General features: G+C 26.6%; 1 protein-coding gene across 3 annotated transcripts in view; it reads left to right on the forward strand.

The window, feature by feature from the left end:
• The window catches only part of PDZ-GEF (PDZ domain-containing guanine nucleotide exchange factor), a 658,157-nt gene that overhangs the window by 586,537 nt on the left and 46,340 nt on the right, over nt 1–25,280 (forward strand). For all 3 annotated transcript variants that reach the window (XM_075361266.1, XM_075361268.1, XM_075361267.1), the window contains 5 exons: nt 11,949–12,104; nt 18,762–18,901; nt 19,442–19,664; nt 21,924–22,060; nt 24,649–24,937. In XM_075361266.1, coding sequence (XP_075217381.1) covers nt 11,949–12,104; nt 18,762–18,901; nt 19,442–19,664; nt 21,924–22,060; nt 24,649–24,937 — 945 coding nt within the window. The remainder of the gene's footprint in view (nt 1–11,948; nt 12,105–18,761; nt 18,902–19,441; nt 19,665–21,923; nt 22,061–24,648; nt 24,938–25,280) is intronic.

The following is a 25,280-nucleotide window of genomic DNA, read 5'->3' on the forward strand; positions in this document are numbered from 1 at the left end:
ATGGATTTTGTTTTTTTGTGGACCTATGTAATTTTTTTAAAAAACCCACTAAAACCTAAAAATACAAACTTTTCTTCAAAATTTGAATATTTGATGTCAATGTCAAATTTAGGATTACAAGTTCTTGGTAGTTGTCTGATTTTGGAAAAATTTAAAGAAGATAATTTTTTTTGTTGATGATTTTAGTACCCTTTTTTTAGAATTCTTTTTTTTATTAACTCTGGAGTTCAGATATTCTGAACTACAGAATGATTTTGATTTACCTAATTTGAAATACAATTAAAAATGGTAACTTATGTAAACTGCATGCCTGTTATAAATTAGAATACTGCTCAGGAGGAAAGGCTAAGAGAGAAGGGGTAGATAATGTAAGAGACAATTTTTAAAATTTCATTAACTAGTACAAGGAAGTATTGTAATCACGAAATATTTCAGTTTTCAGATTTCAATGGAAATATCTATTTTGACCATCCCTGAATCCATTTTGACTAGTTTTGGCGTGATGTCTGTATGTCTGTACATACATATGTATATACATATTTACAAATTTATCTCACATAATTCAAAATGATTCGCTGTAGAATGTTGAAATTTTGGATTTTGGACTATTATAACATCTAGTTGTGCACCTCCCCTTTTGATTGCAATTGACGACCAGAAATATCCAAAATCAAAAAAATTTGGATTTTGGACTTCTTCTTAACTGCAGTAATAAGCTCTCATCGAGAGCTTTTCAATAATATGTTATAAGTGGTACTTATTTTCATTGGTTTCTAGAGTTATATCCAAATAAAATTTTAATTAATGAAATATTTGGATCGGTTCGAGTCTGACTTCATTCACTTTTTCCTGTTGGGTAGATTTCATAAAAAAGCTTCCTATTGTAATGGGTACCATGATTCAACCTCTGGAAAATTTTGACATATCTTCGTGTTTCACAGCTCCAAAACTACCATCAGCTCAAAAATTTATATATACATTTATGTAAAATAAAAAAGTATTTCATATTAAAATATTTCACTTTCTTTTGGACATGAGAACTGCTGTAATTTTACGCCAGTCACTTTCAAATTGTTCCCTAAAAAAAAAACTCAACCCAAAATCTCAGTCGCGTTTGTTAACGGCCAAAATTCGGCCATGGGGTGGCTTTTTCAAAAAAAAAATATTGCTATAACTTTTTTATTAAGTAAAATATCAAATTTGATTAAAGTTTCTACTATTGTTTGGATAAGGGCCTAAAACTTATATAAATAAAAAGTAAAAGGAACTATCGACAATTAAGAAATACTATGAACAGGAAGTGCAAACTAGCGTAAGAAGAGTGGATTAAAGAAGAGTGTTCAGAAGTGGAAAGAGAAATGATCATTGGTAATCAGATCAATAGACGGAGCATGCAGGAAAGTTAAGGAAAATTTTGTGGTACATAAATTAAAATCTAATAATATGTTAAACAAAGATGGTACACCAACTTATAATATGAAAGGAAAGGTCAATAGGTGGGTGGAGTATATTGAAGAGTTATATGGAGGAAATGAATTAGAAAATGGTGTTTAGAGGAAAAAGCGGAAGTCGAAGAGGATGAAAGGGGAGAAACAATACTGAGATCTGAATTTAAGAACATTAAAAGATCTGATAGGCAAAAAGGCTCCTGGAATAGACAGAATACATGCAGAATTACTGCGCACTGCAGGTGAGGAAGCGATAGATTATACAAACTGGTATGTAATATTTATGAAAAAGGGAAAGTTCTGTCAAACTTCAAAAAGAGTGTTATAGTCATGATACCAAAGAAAGAAGGAGCAGATAAATGTGAAGAATACAGAACAATTAGCTTTTAACTACCGTGCATCAAAAATCTTAACTAGAATTCTGTACAAAAGAAATGAGAGAAGAGTGGAAGAAGTGTTAGGAGAAGATCAATTTGGTTTCAGAAAAAGTATAGGGACAAGGGAAACAATTTTAGCTCTCAGATTAATAGTAGAAGAAAGATTAAAGAAAAACAAACAAACAAACTTGGCATTTATAGAGCTGGAAAAGGCATTCAATAATATAGACTGAAATAAAATGTTCAGCATTTAAAATAATTATGGTTAAGTACTGAGATAAAGAACAATTGCTAACATTTACAGGAACAAAACAGCAACAGTAATAATTGAAGAACAGAAGAAAGAAGCCGTATTAAAAAAGGGAGTCCGACAAGGATGTTCCCTATCACCAATCAAAGCAATTTTTGATATGACCAACCCTTACAGCGATGGATGACCAAAATTAAGAAGATATGCTTGTTGTATGCTAAACATGTGAAACTTTTTTCACATGCAACCTTTGTCATATTGAGTAAATTTAAGTTAAAATTAAGTTTTTCTTAATTTTGAGGTAAAAATCTTTTTTATTCTCAACATAGCACTGGTGTAATCTACCTCTACCTTCTGGCATGCTGAAGGGATTTAAATTTTTTTTAAATTTAAATAAATTAAAAAAAAAATTAAATATTAAATATTTAAATATATTGATTTATTAATAATTATTAACCCCTGATTGTAAACAAATTTTTACAATAAATAATTCAATAATAACAATAAAAAAAAAGTTATTAATGAAATAAAATTTTATGTACTTTTCATTTAAAAAAAATGTGTATATGTAATTTAATAGGCGTACAAGGAAGTCATGTGGTATCCACACAGAATTTTGCTGTTAATGTTAGATATTTTTCATTGGAATTTTTATAGTTCGTACTTATTCAATTTTTATTTATAAACTTTTGTTTTAAAATCATTTCTGCTTATAGACATAATTTTTTTGGATTTCCTGATTTCAAAGCAGAATGTCAGTTATAAGGATATATATATATATATATATATATATATATATATATATATATATATATATATACATATATATTGATATGTGATGAAACATTTATTAATGAATGAAATGTATGCATGATAAACTACGAATAAGTTTAAATATTTGAACCGTATATGAGAAATGTTATCATTTAATGATGCGGCAACTTATCTTTGTTCTGGAATTTGTAAATATCTTCAAGCGAATACTATAAATTGTTTTGCATCAGTCTGTTTGTTATGGTTTGCGATTCTATTAACCATTTGTGTGATTATGATTGTGGATGTTTGTTTAAAGGACATACTTTTTCTGTTTAAATAAGTTAAAAATAATATATTTTCCAAATTACAATATCATAATGTATTTTTCATCTGTAAATTAAATCAGAACCTTTAATTTTCTGAATTTATTTTTATCATATTTGTTAATAAAAATGAAAACATTGAAATTTTCAGTTTCTATATAAAAAATACATATCCCTTTTTTTTATTATTTCTGTTAAAAGACTAATTGCAAAAGAAGTAGTTTGCGTGAAAATATGTTAATTACGGGATAAAAAGAAATAATTACATTTTATATCATATTAAATTAGAACTTACTGTGTTATTTCTAGAGTTTCAATTTATTTATAATTTATTATACAGTACTTATTATTTTTATACTTTATTTATTAATTTCTTAATTATAGTGGTATTAGTATAATATAATCTATTTTAATGCTAAATGCATGTACATTATAAAAACAAGATGATTAATTAAACAATTTAATCAACTGAGTTGAAAATTCGCCAGTTAATGGAGAATACTTTGATAATTAATTAGAAGAAAAAATTAAGAAACAAAATTGGTGAAAAAAAAGGCTGTCCTTTTCTTTTTCCAGTAATAATTAAACTATTAGAATGATAAATGAAAGTTACTTTGAATGTGCTTTATTTAGAAATAATTTGAATTTCCAGAAATAGTTTTATTTTTTCATATAGATTTTTTTTTTACTTTCCTGTATAGTGCTGTAGCGGAGCCGTAGCTTTAGAAGGGAAAGTATTGTAATCAGTTCAATTTGGGCATATGTGGTTTTCACCGGATCTTGACGTTTTGTCACCAAAGGAACCCAAAAAACTGATAGAATTTTTTCAGATGTTCATATTTATGTGCGTGTGTGTGTGTTTGGTGTCGCACTCTTTATATATCCAGAACTTCTGGACTGATTTTGACCAAACTTAGTCAGATTACCCTTACATATGGGGCCATTAAATTTTCAACTTTAAAAGTCGAGGGGGTGAGGCTGTATAGCAAGGTCAACATCGTGAGATTTTGCCTAATTAAGATCTTACTTTTCTTAGGCACATTTGTTAATTAAAAAAAATAATAATATCTGCAAAAAAAAATCTTGCAAAATCGCACTCGAATTCCAAAAATACTTTAAATAAATTAGTGGCTAAATGGATATACTGTGTCAATAGTACCTCCACTCATCACAAGGAGTACTAGTGTAGCACTGATGTACAGCTGTTGTAGTCGTCTGCTACATTATGAGCGATGATCAGTAGAATTAAGTAAATGAATAATATTTAAATTGTAAAAGAGTATTTAAAGGGGTTGGTGCGTGAGTGCTCACATGTTCACCTGCGTGAGTGAAATATGGTATGAGCACGCACTTTAGTTAGAATCATTGAATTAAATAAACAAAAAATATATTTAAATAAAATGACAAATATTTTTAATTAAGTTGTGTGTATAAGCCATGCATCAGAAAAATGTCTTGTAACAGGAAAGTCCTACAACTGTGTTGTGTTTTTTTTTATAGAAAAATGTGGTAGCTTAAATATAAATATTGTTTTTAGTGGTCCATTCTACAATGTATTGCTTCCTTATAGTTAATCTCCGATAAATATTTTCACAATATTCATTTACGCTTGTGATTAGTGAATTAATAGTATAATTAATAATCTTGTGACTATACATTTTTTTTGCATATGTTTATAAGCTTGATTTTTTCTTTCTAATCTTAATACTGTATTAAATTCCTTATGTAAATTAAAATTATTAACCTCAGTATGTCAAATATTTAGCATGGTGATCGGCTATTATTTCAGCTGTTTGCAGGACTTAGTTTAAAATCTAGTTGTGAAACATAGTTATTTTTAATTGAATTTAAAATCCCATTCTATCATTAATAATTAGATGGTAGGATTCATTTTATAGCACTGTCTAAAGAATTGCTAAGTTAATAATGTATATGAAAAGCCGACATAATATTTCTGTGAATATCAATTTTTATTAAAAATAATGTCAAAAAACAGAAAGTAACATTTAAGAATTATAAAAATTATGAACTTATATTTAAATAGTAAAGTATTCATAATTTAGTCATACTGAGGTTATAGAGTGTGTATGTGGGAATGTATGATTTTGTGTGAAAATACATTACTGATGTGCTTTAAAACTAGCATCAGAATGGCCATTAATTTGTTTTATTAAGACAGATTAATATTAATCTGATCATTTTGTTTTTTTTTTTTTTTTTTTTTTTTTTTTTAGTTGTATTTAAATACTTATATCAAAACATGTTAATAAATGCTGATTAAATAGATATTAAACATAAAATTTACATTGCATGTCAGTTAATTAAAAGAAGAGTTATCAAAAGTACTCGTGGAGAGCCATATTACAGTGGTAAACAATATATAAAACATGATGTGTGTAGACAGATGGATTTTTTAACATTTTTATTATTGAATAACAGAAAATTTATTTTAATTATACAAAAGCACTGTCAAGTTAAGACTTTTAATTTAATTAATTTGTTGGTGAAAATATAAAATATTTTATTTAACATTTAAATAAAACAAGTTGTTTTCACTGTTATCTGTTAAACTGGTGTAGCAATTTTAAACAAAATCTGTAAACTTTATGTTTTTTCTAATTCTCTAGTGTTTGTTTTTAACAAAATCCATTCAAAATATTAATCTGTTGTCAGGATTGTCTGTTATGTAATTTTTTTAATCGATTTGTATTTGTTTGTTAAACTGAATGTTTATTTTAAAATTACACATGTGATATTTTTTACTTACAGTATGTCACATTAAAGTACATTTAATTCTGCAGTATATATAATTCACTATGTTGTTACCTATTAATGTATTACAACATACCAAACTGAATTGTATAGTATGAAATATTTAAAAAACTTTTTAATGTTTGCAGTCGTCATTGCAATCATCCTAGTAATTGGTACTTCTGTTTTCACCTTATTATTAGGCTAGAAATTTGTAATAAAAACCATTTAAAACAAAAACTATCTATTTTATAAACAAAAACCAACTTGAACAACCTAAGTACAAAATTACAAATAAATGAAATAACACCTTATTTTTCTTTTCTTTATTTCAATAGCACTTTCGCGGGATCCCACATCATCAGTTGTGTATAAATTATATAAAATTACATATCAAAACATAACAATCTTTTTTTACAAAAAAATTAAAATATTAAAATTAAAGTTACTATTATATGTAGAAAACATGAAGTCAATTAAATAAAATAATTACATATGTTTAAAGTTGACATCAATTAAGAATTAAAAATTAAAATTAACTTAAAAATAAAATAATTAGAAGATTTATTCCATGGAACCCATGGCCGGGTTTATTCCATGTTACCCTACTGAGTGGATTTGAAATTATTTATATACATTCTGATTATATCTATTTTTATCTAAAAACATAAAAATAATTTATGTACAACTGATGATGTGGGATCCTGCAAAAGTGCTATTGGAATAAAGAAAAGAAAAATAAGGTAACTGTCATTTCATTTATTTTATAATTCTGTACTTGGGGTGTTCAAGTTTGATTTTTATTATAAAAAATACAATGTATTGGTACAGAGGAATATGGGTCTTATAAGTATTGACTTTAGAAAAATCAATATATATATATATATATATATTACACAGGACATAATATATGTCCTGTGGTTGAAAAGTATGTTTTATTTGAATTGTGTCTATTAATTTATCTTTGTTGTGAGTTTTGTATGTTTGTATATTTCATTAAATTCAAATTTTTTTTTGTTTGTATAGAATTGTTAAGGTTTGTTTTGCTCAATGATACAGAGTTTTTGATTTGTGTTTGTGAGGTGGTTAGCAAATGTGTGGATTGTTTTTAACATTCATTATGCATTTATTTGAAACTGTGTACTATTAGAGTAATGAAAACGGCAGCAGCTAGTCCCAGGATTATTGGAAAGATGGCTGAAAATGTTTTGAAATAAATTAAAAAAAAAAAATTTTATTATAGAATTTGGTTTGCTTTTCATTGAAAAATTTTAATTTAAAATTTATAATTCCTTAAGATTTTGAAAGTAAAACTAAAATGAATTCGTACTATTATTGTTAAACCTTTAAAGGATAAGTACAATTTTATGATGAAATACTTCAAAATTAATGAAAGATAAATTATTAAAAAAAATCACTAGGAAATATTAATATGATAGATTTAAAAGTTTAATAAATCATTGGTGATTGTAATACTAAAATGTAAAATAATAAATTAGTAGGTCAAAGGTTAAAAAATGAGGTAGTGGCAATTAAGTTAAGGAGAATATTCTGAGATCTCAGCTTGACATAATGAGTTGGAAGAAGGCAGATGTGCACTTACATACAGTTGTTTTACACTTAACAAGTTCATGACAGTATACTGTAATACTTTGCTTTCAAGATTAATTAATTCAGAATATTATTAATTTACATTTATAATAATAAAATAATGTAATTTCTTACATCTACACCATCAGTTATCTTTGTTGTTAGGTTGTTTTATATGATTAATTAATCACTTAGATTGAATATAGAGCATGTAAGGTCTGAGAAAGGCATTGTTTTGTCCTTATTGTATCGGTCTGGTTGCCTAATACATTATAGTGTAGTAGTGTATAGTTGTATAGCTACCGGCTGTGTTGTGTATATATTGACTTGGTCTGTTATTAATGTTCAGGGCTTTGAACAGATAAAGGGAAGAGGAGTTGTCGGTTGTGTTCTCTGTTTAGAGAGATGGTAAATCGAGAGGATAGTGGGATGAGGAGTCAAATCTTACACTTCCTGGATGAGAACATTCATCTTCTGCTCAATAACAGAAACCAACAACTCTTCACAATCACCACGATACCTCCCCTTTCCCATCACACTCTTATCATGGTATTATGAAAGCCAGTCTCTCTTAGGATTTGTAATTTCTCTTTGAGTTTTGACTTAATGATTTTATTTACAGACAGAAGGTGAATTATATTACTTTTTTGTACTTCCAGAAACCTTTGATCTTCTAACATTATTGTGTGTTTTAATTGGTTAATTATTTTTAATTCAACTCTTTCCATTATGCGGCCTTAGATCTGTTCATATCATATCTTCATGCAAATATGAATATTTCTGCATTTATTCATTATTTAATGTTAAATCTATATTTTTACTATTTGCATATGTTTATTATTCTTATATATTTTGTGGCAATATATATTTTCACATTCATTTCATTATACATTGAACACTTACCATTAAACACTATGATAAAAGTGAATCCTCAAGTCAGGAATAATATATTTGTATTTGAAATAAAATTTTATTTTGCTTTTGTGAATTTATTGTGATCAAGATGCTTAATATCAAAACCCACTGGGTTGGTCTAGTGGTGAACGCATCTTCCCAAATCAGCTGATTTGGAAGTCGAGAGTTCCAGCGTTCAAGTCCTAGTAAAGATATTTTTACACGGATTTGAATACTAGATCGTGGATACCGGTGTTCTTTGGTGGTTGGGTTTCAATTAACCACACATCTCAGGAATGGTTGAACTGAGAATGTACAAGACTACACTTCATTTACACTCATACACATCATCCTCATTCATCCTCTGAAGAATTATCTTAACGGTAGTTACCGGAGGCTGAACAGCAAAAAAGAAAGAAAGATGCTTAATATCAAATCCACCAGGTTGGTCTAGTGGTAAACTTGTCATCACAAATCAGCTGATTTTGAAGTCAACAGTTCTAAGGTTCAAATCTTAATTTGAACCTTAGAACTGTCGACTGCCTTTATTAAAGTAAAGGGAGTTACTTTTATATGGATTTGAATACTAGATTGTGGATACCAGTGGTTTTGGTGGTCGGCTTTCATTTAACATCTCAGGAATGGTCTACCTGAGCTGTACAAGACTACACCTCATTTACATTCATACATATTATCCTCATTCATCCTCTGAAGTAATACCTTACAGTGGTTCTGTAGGCTAAAAAGAAAAAGAAAAAGAAAGATGCTTTAAATCGGATTTTGTTTTTAACTCTGGTGAACAAAAATTCATAATTTCATATTTTACAGTAAAATCCTGTTTATCTGAGATAGCTTGATAGAATAAAGTCTATTTTTGATAATATGGAAGGTTGAACATAAATTTGTTTTTATTTTTTTCCTGACTAAAAAGAAGTTATTTTGTAGAACTTTGTAATTTATTTACTTCATTCAATATTGTCTGGGATTTAAATGGTTCATAATAATTTAATTAAATGTAAAACGAGTAGTTTTTCTTATTTTTAATGTCCATGTTATTTTAAGCAGTAAATTTTTGGCTAATTATTAATTACATCAGTTAAACTATACAGTGATAGTAAATATGTTTTATATCTTAACAATTTTAGTACATTATAGTCTAAAAGATATGTACAGTTCCCTGATAAAAAATTTAGTACAGAAAGGCAATTTACTTTTTTGTTGGCTCAAATGTGTGATGGCAACATGTTATTTCTCAAGTAATCTCTTTTCCTTTTGGTGTTTGTACTGATTGAGCTTTGAGTAAACTAAAATGTGGGTTCTATGTGTCGTCTATTCTTGGGGTTGACATCAAATCACTATTTCAAAAATATCAGAGAATTGTGTTTGAATCTTAAAATAACTTATAAATTTTTCTGAATTTGTAAGTGCCCAGTTATTTGTCAATTTCATGTGTAGTCATCCATATTAGAGAAACTAAAATTGCTGATAACCCAAATCGTTCATATGTGCTACAGTAAAAACATGGTATGTGTTTATTTTTCATCTAAACAATTACTGCTGAATATTACTGGGAGATCATTCAATTCCTCCCTGTTAAATGAATATTGCTGCTGTTTGCCACAAGACAGTGCAGTAGACCACTTAACAAATAACCTAATAAAACTTATTTTTTTGCATGTGAGTTACTTGGAGGAAAAAATCTAATTTCTTGTGAACTTCATCTGCCTAGAGTGCTAGATTTAACTCTCGTAGATCTTTTCATTTGAAATCATTGAAAAAAAAAGTATTAAAAGACAATTCACACACAACTAACTGACTGAAACAGAGCATTGAACATAAGTTGAGTAACCATTTGAAGAGTTGTAATCAGCATTATGAAGTTTGCTAAAGCTTGATTTATTGAGAAAAAAATAGTTTTATGTTTTTATTTACTTGTTAAAGCTAGGGTTGTGTAGGATAAAGAATTTATCATAGATTTTTATAAGATTTTTTTGAGGTATTGAATAAGATTAACACACTACTGAAAATTCAAACACATTACTTTGTTTGAATTTTAAATGAAATTATAAAGAGGCTAGTTATCTAGCCAAATTTAAATTTAATTTGAATTGAATTAGGAAATATTATTTTTATAGTAGTGTATTTATTTCAAGTAAAGTTTATGCCGGGGAATGTGAAAAAAAATTACAATAAATTAAATAAAACAAAAAAATATTATAAAAATAAAATAAACAATAAAGTATGATTTGTAAAAAGACATAGTCAGGGGTTGTATGTTGATTGATAGGCTCAAAAATCAGTATTAATATAAAAAAACCATAATAAATATATAGTAAAAAAAAAACTCAAACAATAATAATAATAATACTTATAATAAAAAATCATTTTTTTTGGGAAAGATATTTCTTCCATTGCTTAATATAAAAATCTTTATATGACAATGATAATAAACAACAATGAAAGTAAAACGAAGAATGAATGCAGTTCTATAAAAGTATAAAAAAGTTTATAATAATAACATGCTTCTGTTCATAAAAATAAAAATACAAGTAAGAAAACAAAATAATTAGACAAAATAAACTTTTCCTTTATTTAAAATGTAAAAAATAATTAAAAAGAAGAAATAAAAACAAAACAGTAATACTACTTATCCATTGCAAAATTCTTATCATTTACTGGCCACATTTAGTAGTTAATTAATAATTATAAACTGATATACTTTAATAACTAAATAATGATAATAATAATAATAATAATAATAATAATAATAATAATAATAATAATAATGAAAAAGGGTAATGAAAATATTCATCTTTACATTATTTAAAACTTTTAAGAAAAATTACAATAGAACTCATCAATCAAATATTTCCTCCTTTTATCTAAATACTGATACATTAGTACAGCTTAATTTATGTATTTTAAAATATTTCCATTTTTTAAGAAGAAAAGTACTAAAATATAAATTAGAAACCTGCTTTTTATACTTTATCAGATTATTATTAATTGAAGTAATACATTTAATATTATGAAATGCACATCAGTAGAGTACAGTTTGGTCATTTTTATTCATTATTAAGAACTATTATTTTTCTTGATCATTATGATTATTTCTTCTTTTAAATGTAGCTATTAACATGATATATCGTATAAAAAAGTAATCAACATATAAAATATAAAACATGTTACATTAATTTTCTAATGAATAAAGATAAGATGTTAATCATTAATGTTGGGCTGTAAATCTGTTAAAATAAAGCTGATAGTTTTAATTTATACTATGTCTATTCAATAGTTATTTTATTATTTGAATTTTCATGAGGGGTATGATCTGGTCTGTACGCACCCTTATGAAAGTCCTTGATAAATTACTGTGTGCTACTGTGTTGTCAATAAAAATTATGATGACACATTCCTCATTTATTGTTCAGGAGTATTTTTCCATTCAACATTTATAAAATTAGTCAAGTCAACACCTATTAATAATATCATTTCAGATATATATATATATATATATATATATATATATTGGAATCAATAATTTATTTATTGTTTACAGAGTTTGACAGTTAGAGACACAGTGAGAGAATGTTTAGAAAAGGATCCATCAGATAGAACAGAAGATGATGTTGAAGTTCTACTTGAGTTTACACAACATTTAAAAGCATTTACCAATATGACTTTGGCTGTTAGGAGAGCATTATGTAGTGTTATGGTAAGTAAAATATATAAAAATATATTTTTAATAACATAATGAGTGTTATTTACTAACAGTGTCATTAAAGAATTAAATTGTTTGATTAAATGAAAAAAAAAATTAACTTTCTTTATCTCCTTTGTGATTTCTGGTATTTTTTGTACTGGCTAAAGATCACATCATCTTTACATGAGAAATGTTTTGTACTATTTCTTAAAATATTCAGAAAATAAATGACATCACATTGACAGGTAAGATCTTTACTTTTGTGATTGATAAGAGCCTACTGCTTTAATGCTCTGGCTAGTTTTGCAGTTATTTTTTTAATATGATATTATAGAACAATTTAAAAAAAACTTTTTTGAGTTATCAAATATATCGTAATGTCTATATTAATTAATTCATGTTCTCTAATTTATATCTTGGTCTAGAATTAGACATTTGAAGTTGATCATATGTAAGATCAAAATTTTTCTACTGTTTTATTTATTGTACTATGTGGGCAGGAAGTCCCTTTAGACTGTAACAAAGCCAGCTAAATTAGGCTCTACTGCTGCCAATTCTCACTGTAGATATTGCTCACTAATTCTGAAAAAGATGGGGAGGATTAGCTGTGGTGGCGATTGTCCGGTGTGTTCATTCATGATGGTATGACCGTAGTTGTATTCATATGTGAAATGATGGCGGATACGAGTGCATTCACTGTCAAAGAGCCATTTGTGTGGGTCCACAAATATCCATACATTGGCAAATGGATATTCCAATATATGGAATATCCATATATTGTATGAAGTCATTCATACAATATTATGAATGACTTCTTTGTGTATTTTGGGAAATCGTCACCAATCACAGCAAATATTAGTGATGTGGGAGAAGAAGGCTTTTGCAACAGGAAGTGTTCTTGATGTGCCATTCAGTGGGAGGTCAACTACTTGACCTGAGATGTGCTGCTGTGAAGGTTTTTTCTGGGCAAAAGACAATCCTCATTTTTTTGAGGAAATTGAACACCATCTGCCTCATGTTATGATTTGGGCTGGGATGACAACTGATCATCTCCTTGTCCTTATTTATTCGATGGTGAGGTTAATCAACACAGTTATCTGAGAATGATCGACGAGTGCTAAATGCTAAATGAACATATGAAACATTTGGTTGCTTCCAGAATTAACAGCAAAAGGGATTGCTGATTATGTTTCAGCAAGACGGTGCTTCAGCACATTTTGCTTTGAATGCAGACACCTCAATGTAATTTTTCCAAATCGCTAGATCAGACATGGGTCAGAAGAATTACCAGCTTCAGTTGCCTTGGCTAGCAAGAAGCCCTGACTTCACCACTTTTGACATTGCATTCTGGGGTTTTGTAAAAGAAGAGATCTGAAAATGCAGGTACGTCAACAACTAGCTGCTCCAAGACGCTGTTCAGTCAGCATTTGAAATGTTCATGTTTGATATGCTATTGGGGGTGAACAATTGGAGGCGCATATAGCTGTGGTTTGAACATGATGGAACCCACACAGACGTTTTGATCCAAGAAGGTAAACTGCACCTATCCTAATAATTCCATAACTAGAGTAAAGGATTTCCTGCCCATTAGAAAAAAGTTGGAATGAATAATGTTATAAAAAAATATGTTTTTAATGGTATTTATTGAATGTTGTGTATTACATGAAGGTGGTCTGTTTTTTAGAAATACTTACTTTGCAGTAAATTTTACTATAATTAGTAATTTTGGTAATTTTTTACTATAAAAAAACAAAATATAATGAAGAATAGAAATATTATAAAGTAACAGTAGTAATTAAATAAAGAAAAGAAAAAAAAATTAATAGTGTATTTTGCATAAATAGATTTATCAAAGTTATAAAAATACTCCAATTTTAAGATTTAACTGTGATGTAGTTAATAACTTCCTTATGTTACATAATTAGTTTATGAAGTTCTACAAATTTAATGACAGTATGTGACATACTGCTTGTTTAAAAGCCATTGAATTATTAATTTCTTCTGTAAATTAATTATAACTTCTCTTGTCATGCATTGTTTAAAAGCTGAATGTGTGTACAGAATATATAACTTAAAATTTCCTTGTACATTTTTGAGCATCATACATTACTTATTAAAAAAAATGTTAATTTATGTTAATTTTTATGTGAGTTAGAATTTGTGTTTATTTCATTATGAATATTTTTATTATTATTGTTATTATTATTATATATACACATATGTACACACAGGTGCAGGTTGATTCCAAATTGCATCGCAATCTCTCTGGAGATTATTCTATAGCCTAAAAATAAGAAAAAAAGTTCATATAAACATAGGCCTGAAAACAGTTTGTTAGTGAGTTTTGGCTTGTGAATCAGAAAGCCGTGCTTTCTGCTCCCTTTGTGAAATTAAACTGTAATAAAATTCTTAGGATACAAATAGAGAAAATTGATGCAAACAATGTCTGTTAAAATTAAACACAAATTTGAGAAGTTCAATTTTAATTACAAACAAAACACACAAAAACTGGATTGGAAAAGTGATATGATTTTAAACCGATTTTGTGTGTGTGTGTGTGTGTGTGTGTGTGTGTGTGTGTGTGTGTGTGTGTGTATATATATATATATATATATATATAAGAATGTAGGTTTTGATATGTTGGAAAGCTCTTCATTAGTTCATTAGCACAATATTCAGAATTTGTTGAAAATGCACCAAAAATACAAGGTGTTCTAAAAATTAACAATGTGTAATATTTTTTTTTACTTTTTTAAACATAAGCATATCAGTATTTTTATAATTTCAAATGGTTTTCATTACAACAGTGTTTTTAATTATAACAGTTATTTTTATTCTTACTAAAAATTGTCTTATATGGGAAATTGGAGTTCTTAAATTTGTTGTGTTATTACATTGTTTTGTTCCATTACAGAAAGTCAGTCAGCTTAATTTAAAATGTAAAAACTGTTTACGTAATATTTTAATAAGATTGAATAAAATTTACTTCTCATGTACGTAGTGTTCAACAAACATGAAAAAGGAAATCAATTCTTATGTATGTTTAATAGAAGATAAATGTGTATTGGAATATTGTAATAATATGTGGTAAATAAATAAGTTTTTTGGAAAATATTTATTTTACATATAATGCATTTTAATAATATATTTTACACATATAATACAAATTATTACATAATTTGTTTAAAAAAAAAATTGTTTATTGTTTTTTATCATTTTTTTAACGATTAAAACATATTCTTTAGAGGGTAACATTTTATGTGGACCAGAGTACAAAATGTAAAATTAATAGTATAAATATTTTGAATTACAGATCCAGTGGGTTAAATCTGTAAATAGAGTCTTAACAGTGTTCAGAGAGTAAAATAATAAACGACAAAATCCTACTTTTTCACAATTTCGTTGCATGTGATGCCAAATTCTTATTGTTGAAGTAACTTAGAAGTGAAGGATTGTTAGTGCTGAATTTTTAAAAAAATTATCAATTAAAAGATAACATTTAAAAAAAAACTATTTAGAAAGGAAAAAGGCAAATTTAATATAGAAAAAAATATAATTTTTTATGATGTGTTAAATACTCTGTACATGAGAAGTAAGTTTTAATCTTAGAAAATTGGATTAATAGCTTTTTTAATTTCAACCGACTTGAGTTGCATGATGAAACAAAATGATGCAATAATACCATGAATTCCAAAAAAAATCAAAGTCAGTTAGTAATTAAAATAAAAAATAACTATTATAATTAAAAAGACTGTTATAAGGAGGATTGTTTGAATTAAAATAGTGATATATTTAAATTTACCTTCCCCACTCACAGAAAAACAAGTTAATCTTTTTTTAGTATTTTTAATTTTTTTATTTAAATAACAGTAGGAAGTAGTTACTTACATATTTAATTTTTGAAACATTCTGTGAATAATTCATTAAATATATTTTCAGCATATTCCAAGTACAGCTCCAAAGAAGAGTTTTCCAGTACTGCATTAAACATATTCCTACATCAAGTAGAAGCATAGATAAAATATATATTGTAGACTTTTGTTCAATCTGTGTATATACGTTCATGTTAATAAATAATTTATAAATGCATCATAGCAGAAGAATTTAAATAAATTTACTGATAACTATTCTTTTTTTATTACATTTTTTAATTCTTTTTATTGGTTTTATTCCACTAGAATTTTTGCAGTAGACAAGTGGAGACTATTTCATTAGGGATTACAAACATTTAATTAAATCTTAAACAATTTTTATTTGGATAATATATTTTTTCTTTAAAACATTATGTATTAATAATTAATAAAACTTATTTTATATCTGATAAAGCATTATGCATGAGCACTATTAAAATGATAGTGAAATAAAAAAAAAAAACACTTAAAAAAATACAAAAGCCTTTTTTCTTTTCCTCTCTCAGGTATGTGTGTTTTACTAAAAAAAACTTCCTAATAGAGTATTTGAATAAAACTATCCAGTTCAGAGATCTTTTTTAATTCACACATTATCACTAATCTTAAACTTTTTATTACATGTATATTTTATTAACACAGATTTAGACAATGAATTAATAAATTTTTGTACTGGTTTGAGTTGTAAAATCAATTTCATTACAGCCAATGTAAGTGTGGATGTATAGAATTTTTACAGGGAATTTTTTAAAGATTTTTTTTATTAATGTTAATTTAATATTATTATTATTATTTTTGAATGAATTTTATTAAAATTATTTGAAGTTCAGTAATATTAACATTTGTATATTTATTATTTTTACTTTATTGTATTGCTAAACAACAAACTACAAATATAGATGTGTAAAGAAATTATATTTCTTTTTGACAATCCATCTGGTGGTTCCGGGTATCTCCATATTTTCTATAACAAGAAAACTCTTTGTAGTAGAAAACGTGTAATTATGTTTAACTTGATAACATAATAATCCATTACATTAAATAAAAGTTAAATATCTATAGAACAACCAGAATTGCTAACCAGAAAGGAAATAATCTTAATATTTTTTTTTTGAGTAATTTTAATTGAATATCTAGAAACTTTAGAGTCTGTTATAAAATTCTGTATTCGGAATTTTCAGTTATTGATGTTTTCGTGTGTGAAGTTTTTCCGTGATACGATTATCATTTAAGTTGGATATACTGGCAATTTGTTATAAAATTATCTAAAAAAAATACATAAAATTCCTAACTGTTGTGCTAAATTTACTTCTGACCAGTGAGTATATTTTTAATTTTGTCAAAATAGCATTGACAATTTCCACTCATTGTGTATAACAACACCTGTATTTGCCACTACCTTCATATAATGTATACATATTAAACAGAACAGATGCTTACTGAACAAACTTGCCACTTAAAGTTATGGCGTTGTTTATTATATGAAGTAACTACTGCTGGACAATGTTTAAGTCTTCCCTTTGTTAAAGTTTTATAAAGTATCAAGATTTTATAATGTTATATAGGTTGTAAGTAAATAAATAAAAATGTATTTTTCTCTTTAAAAAATAATTGATTTATAATGTTTTGAGAAGTAAGTTTTTTTCAGATTATTAAAATACATGAATTTATTTAATTAACTTGTAAAATGATCAATCAAAAAAGAAGTGTGATTTTAAACTATAATTTTTTGTTACTTAGCACGTTATAAACACAATACATATTAAATCAAAGCATGTTTTATATTTGTTTTTTTAAAGAACATTGATTTACAGTCTAAAGAAAAACATGATATGACACCCTGTTTTTAAAAAAAAAAATAAATAAAAATAAAAATGTGTTATTAGGCTGCAGATTACACATTATCTTAGGAAATTATGTAAAAGTTTTTTAAAAAATGTTTATTTTTGTACAAGTATTACTCTAATTTTTAGTATATAACCTTATTTTTTGTTTTCTATAAAACTGTTTACTGCTATTTAAAAATCATTTTGATATGATAGCTGAAAATGGAAGTGTAATTTTTTGGTTTAAAGGGATTTATTATCAAAATAATCACCAAAATAATTTTAAACATTCATGGTGGCTAAGATAAATGTTCATATTTTATCATTGATTAGCTTTGTATTTCATAAACTTGTTCTATCAAAGTTTTAGTATATGGAAACTGTATGTAATAAAGAAAGGGTGTTGTAAAAACCATTTTTTCCTCGACATGTTTCTTGCTGTATAAATGAATTCTTAATAAAATAAAAAAATAGGTTCTAATTTAGTGTATAATATGTGTTTTTTCCGTATTGTAATTAATCTAAAGTTTATCTTAAATTATTATATATATATATAAATAATTTGTCTCGAATAGTGTTCCTTGTAAAATAAGGTTTATATTGTTTTTATTGTTCTTTTTTTTGCAAATAGGTTATCATATTATTTTTATGTAATTTTTGTTAAGAAGTCTTATTTTATCTTATCCTGTAGTTGTCTTTTTTAATCCATCTAATTCAATCTGTTTCTTTGTGTGCTATATAATAATAATAGTAGTAGTTATATTTTAAGTAATAAAATGACCACAACATTTTTTAAAATTGTTTTTTTTACTTAAATATACCTCTTAGTACTTAAAAAAATTTGATTGTCTCTTAATTTACTGTTTTAGTATTTAAATGAAGTTTATTGTTTTCAGTTATTTATTTTAATTTCTATTTCTGTGTTTTTATCCTAGGTTTTTGCAGTAGTTGAAAAGGCTGGAACAATTGTTATGAATGATGGTGAAGAATTAGATTCATGGAGTGTTTTAATTAATGGTCATGTTGAAGTTGAACATGCCAATGGTCATGTTGAACACCTTCACCTTGGTGATAGGTAAGTTTCAGTTTTATTAATGCTGTCATAATATTTTTTTATTCTTTTCCGTTCATATTTAAAGTAATAAAATTTTTAATCTTATATAATCATTTCTCTATTTACATTGTCTGTATTTATGTTGTTCACTTTAACATGTCGTTCACTTTAACCAAATAACATTTTATTTGTTATTTGCTTTCTTGCTTATGTTTTTACTTTCTTGGCAAACTAAGTAATTATATATATTTTTTTACATTTCTTTAGGCTCCTGTATGCATTTTCTATTTACCTACAAACTGTATAGAACCAGTTAATCATATAAATAGTGAATTGCTCTATTTAATTTTTATTGATTTTACATCACATCTTATATTTCTTTCTTATGGAATGTATTATGTTATAAACTAGTAAATTTATTTCGGCCAAAAACATTAAAAACATTAAAGAAACATTAAAGAAGAAGAGCTTAAATTAAAAGATTTATTTTAAGATTTTGTTCTAATGTATTAACATTTTGAAATAGATGTAATTAAGAATTTTATCAATAATTTGTTGCAGCTTCGGAATATTACCGACCATGGATAAGTTGTATCATCGTGGAGTTATGAAAACAAAGTGTGATGACTGTCAGTTTGTATGCATAACACAAACAGATTATTATAGGATACAACACCAAGGTGAAGAAAATATTAGACGGCATGAAGAAAATGGACAATTAGTTATGGTGACGGAACAGAGGGGTGCATTAGAAGGAGGTAGACGAGGCCACGTTGTTATTAGAGTAAGTACGACTCAGTATTTCATTCTTGTAGTTTTTACAGATTACTTCTCCATTATTTCAGTTCTTTTAAAGGTGTATTTGTTTCCTTTAATGAAAGTTACAGAATTGTGTATTTTTGTTAATGAAGCAAACACTTCTGGAGGTGGAATTTTTCAAACGTTTTTTCATTGTATTTATAACCGATTTAAAAATTGAAAGAAATTCTTTACATTTAAATATGATGTATTTAAAAATATCTGTAAGTATTCTGAGATTAGAGTTACTCAGTCATAATTATGTTTAATTTGAAGTTTATTTATTCAGATGGACAGAGTATTAAGTAGTACCTACTTGTAGTGTATTGTAGTGTATTGTAGTGTAACCTTATCACATTTGTTTATGTTATTGAACATAAAAATTATTTTATTATTTTTAATTAAGTGTAGTAGTTGGCATCACTGTGATGTTTTTTAGTCAATATTAGTGTACGTTTATTAAGTGGCAATAAATCTGTATATTTAATTACACATGTATTTGTGTTCCTATAATCACTGTGGTTGTAGGGAAGCTGATATGAATTAGAAGTTAGTCTTGAAAGTGATACAGCTATTCTCAAGAAGTAACAAGCATCTTGGCTTATTAGGGAAAATGGTTGAAGAGTTTTCTTATTAATTGCTTTACAGAATCAAACATATAGCATATCGGCATACCTAGATCATCAAAATGCAGGTGAAATTCAGTTCTGCTACTGAATTTGATTATTATTAAAAGAGTAAACAGTTTGGGTGGGATTTAGAATAGGATAGTTGGTGTAAAGCAACAAATTAATGTATCCTTTTTTGTTATGAAACAGTGGATTAAATGTACTTGTTCATCTTAGTATGGAAGTGTAATTACATAAGGAATTTTGGAATATTGAAATCAAAATTGCCAGGTAGGTGTGTTATGCAAACATTTGAATCTCATTTTACAAGGTTTTGGTATTATCAACTGGGGGAAAATATGTTATTTGCTAAACTGAAAATATCCTTTCAGTTTAGGGGTAGTTTTCCTAATCATTGAAATTATTCTTGTTATGTACTTCAGAATTTTTTTAAGTTTTGAAAATGCTCTACCATGATTTGATTTCATTATCACAGCTGCTGATTACTTTTTTCTAAAAATTAATAATTTTGCAGTCATTCATGAAAAAATTGAATTTTATATTTTTTATCTTTATAACATCACCTTTTGAACTCATATATGGTCTTTTAGTTATTTATTTAATGTTATTAAGGACAGTTTGGTGGTTGTTAAACGGTGTAGGATATTTGGTGTTTATAATATTTTTAAGTTTATCAACATTTGTATTATTATTTTGTTAATGATGAAGTCACAGAATAGAGTTAAGAGTTAGTTGTATGATTACATAAGTGAAATAGAAAAAAGAGCAGATTTAGGAATTTAAAAAAAGAAAAAAATTATTTTTAAATATATTTGTTTAATGGTTTCAAAACTGCTTGAGAGTAGACTCACTGTTAAAGAACACCATTGAAATGATATGACTTGTGTGGTATGGGCATATGCGCAGAATGCATGATGGTTAACTGTCACAAAAGATTTGAGGGTGGATCCCTAATTGTAGACAGAAAAGGGGAAGACCAAGTAGGTGAAATGGGGAATGTGTGAAGAGATCCAGAGGAGACAATTAAATGATGAGGATGTTTTTGATAAAAAAAAATAGATCGGGTGTGGTAAATGACTGCAATAGCTCTATATCACTGCTAGACAAGTAAGTAAGGTTTCAAAATTGCTATTTTGTCAGTAATTATACTTCTTCACTAATGGAAAAATATGAAATCAAAAATTGAACAAGACATAGTGTTGTGTAAAAACAGGATTTCTTTCATTTTTTATTTGATGAATAATTAAGAAATTATAAAGACTTCACTTTTGTCAACCTCTAAAGAGAAGTGGTAAATTTTTTCTCACCAATAACTCTGAATTGCTTAGTTTAACAGAAAATAATTAATACTAAGGGCTAGACGATTTAGTATTTCTAAAACTGAATAGTGTGATGTGAACATTACATTGATATCTGGTATTTATTGTATAAAATCGGCAGGCATAATAATATAGAGGATACAGTGAATATAAATTATTTCTCAGCAACTTATGATTGAAATTAAGTTTTTCATTTCTTCTTGTGTATATTTTTTGATCTTTTACTTGTTAGTTAACCTGTTACAAAATTAAGTAAACTCTATCCACTTCATATGTGATGTGATTTTTTTTTTGTAGGGATCTCCAGAAAGACTAATGCTACAGTTAATTGAAGAAAATTCAATAATTGATCCTACTTATGTTGAAGATTTCCTCTTAACTCACAGAACATTTATTGATAACTCAATATCTGTTGCTAACCAATTGCTACAATGGTAAGTTGTTTATTTATCTATATATTAATATTTCTCTTTTTATAGAAATACTTATTTATACATTTGTCAGGTATTGATCATTAAGTCATTAAGTATTTTCACCTTTCCTACTCCTATGTGACAAAATCTTGAGCTTAAATTGTTTCCTATATATTATGGCTTATTTGTGATATCGTTTCACTGACTGGGTGTCTGTTACTTACACTGAAAATATTATTAAGATCTTAGTTTTCTTATTCTTTAGGTCAGAAATTTGTTTATGACAAAGATTGCATTGATCTGCTCACTATTTTTACATGGTACGGGTAATTATGTACTTGAATATTATTTAAGTTATACAAAATGTTAATTTTATCCATGTACCTACCTGATTCACTATAAAGTAATTAAAAAATTCATATATTATATGGCTGATAGAAGATTTGTTATTTAATTTCATGCAATAATTATTGTTTGTGAAATATTTATTAATTTTATATTAAAAAAATTGATAAATTTATTGAGATAATAAGCATAATAGTGACAAAAAATTACATTTTTTTCAGAATTGTAAGAATTTGTAATACAAATACAAATCTAGCAGAGTTTTATGCTTGAAAGGAAAATGCTATGGCCATTTACAATAATGTAAATGGCTATGACATAGTAAACATGCTATGCAAGATTTACTTTAGAGAGTGAAAAATGAAGTGGTTTCAGTTTGTTTATTTTTCATAGAAGTTTTTTTTCACAATTAAAAATAATAATTTTTTTTTTTAATTTTTCTATTCCAAACCTCATTTTTTAATGTAATTCAGGTAATTTAAAGACAAAAGTATTTTTGCTATTTCTTGCAAAATAACTTTTTTGAGTAAAATGACTGAATAGTACAAATTGAACCCTGAAACCGTACATAAGCCTGCGGGGGTGATGGATTGTGGGTTACAGATTTTCCAAACTCTCTTTTTCTTTTTCCTGTTTAGCCTCCGGTAATTACCATTCAGATAATACTTCAGAGGATGAATGAGGATGATATGTATGAGTGTAAATGAAGTGTAGTCTTGTACAGTCTCAGTTCGACCATTCCTGAGATGTGTGGTTAATTGAAACCCAACCACCAAAGAACACCAGTATCCACGATCTAGTATTCAAATCCGTTTAAAAATAACTGACTTTACTAGGACTTGACCGCTAGAACTCTTGACTTCCAAATCAGCTGATTCGGAAAGCACTACTAGACTTAAAAAAATCTTTTCTTATATAATGTGGAAAAACAAATGTACTTTTTTTTATACTTTCGAAGGTTTCAAAATGCCACTTGCAGAATCCCAAAACATCACCTTCATATGAATTTTCATGGTCAAAAAATGTCAAAATGCTATTCTTTTGAAATCTTTAAATGTTTACATGCATTTTTCAGCAAAAAACACATTTTATAAAGAAAGTCTCAGGAATACATTTGTCTTTAAATTATCCAAATTATATAAAGAATGTGGTTTGAAATAAAAAAAAGCTACTTCTTTTTATTTTTTAAAATTATTATAAGCAAATCAGTACCCCTGCTTATCTTACATTTTTGTGAAAATTTTCATCTATGATATGATAACATAAACTTGATTAAAAAGGTTCCAGACTGTGGGAATTAGTTTTAATATAACTTTTGCCCTTAAATCCTGTAGTTCTTTCTGTACAAGTTAGTGCAAGTACATCAAATGGACATATTCAAATTCATTTTACTCAAAACAATTCTTTCAAAGTTGAAGTTCTGAGCTTTCAAATGCCACTTGCAGAATCTCAAAATGTCATCTCCTCTTATACATTTTCAAGGTAAAAAGACACCAATAATGCCATTTTTTGTAATTTAAAAAATCTTTTAATGCATTTTACAGCAAAGCAATGCATTTTTCACAAAAAATGCCAAGAATACTTTTGTCTTTAAATTACCCAAATTACATAAAAAAGTAGTTAAGAATCTAAAAAAAAATGTTGTTTATTGTTTTAAGAATTGTTATAAATAAATAGGTTCCTCTGAATATTTTTGTGGAAAATTTTGTCTATGATATATTGATAACATAAATTTTTGATTAAAAAAAGGTTCTAGAAAGTGGGGATGAATGTAACATTTTGATCCATAAACTGCTTGCCCATAGCAACCCTGATTAATGGTCACTTTCATCTCAGATACTTTACATGTGTCTCAGCCATAAGATAATTGGTACCAATACTATTAAATAACAATCTTAATGTACTTCTTAATGTTAAGAAACAATGCATTATGTATACTACCTCTGTGTAGTTGAAAAAAGGTAAAGAATCTCCTTTCATTAAAATCTTTTCATCATTTCATTTATTTTTTCCTTCTGAAATTCAGAAAATGTTTATATTTATTTTAAAAAGTTAATTCAAATTAAAAAAAAAATTTGAACCTAAAAATAAATTACTTAATTATTCATTGTACACATCAGTCGTTATGCTTGTTGATTTAGAAGATTTATTTTATGTTTATCTTTCATATCTATAGTTGCTATATAGTTTTTTATTTTTTTCAGTTTTCAACATCATATGTTGGATAATGTAAATGATATTATGCAAAAATTTATGTGTTACAGGTTTAATGAGTCAAGTTGTCGAGATAGAGTAACTCGAGTTGTGTTACTCTGGGTTAATAATCATTTTACTGCTTTTGAAACTGATCCAGCTATGATGGAATTTCTTGAAAATTTTGAAAGTTGTCTTGAACGTGAAAATATGGGTGGTCAACAGCAATTGTTAAATATTGCTTGTGCAGCGAAGGCACGATCTCGTTGTGTCACTTTAGCTAGACCATCTCGTGATGAAATATTACATTTTGACATTCTTGGTGGATATGAACGAGGATTTGGAATATTCATATCTAGGGTATGTTTGAATAAGTTATTTTGATATGTTTTAGTTTCTTTTTTTTTAAATTTATTCAGCAGTTTTAAAGTTGAATGTTAGGTTTAAATTTACAATTTTAATTTCTTTGTACTTATTTTGTTACTTACTTATGTAAATTGGTAACTTATTTGGGAAATTCGTAGTATTATGTTTTTTAGGTTATATTTTATCATATTGAAACAATTTGTAGTATTGTTCCCATTTTCAGCAAGGAAAGGGTTTTTTGGAATAAAATTTGTTAAAACTTAACAGAAAACTTTTGTAACCGTTTTTATGTATTTAGTAATAAACTTATCAGTCAGTTATGAGGAACATAAGTAGA

Source organism: Lycorma delicatula, chromosome 3, assembly GCF_047948215.1.
Source record: "Lycorma delicatula isolate Av1 chromosome 3, ASM4794821v1, whole genome shotgun sequence".
Lineage (NCBI taxonomy): Eukaryota > Metazoa > Arthropoda > Insecta > Hemiptera > Fulgoridae > Lycorma > Lycorma delicatula.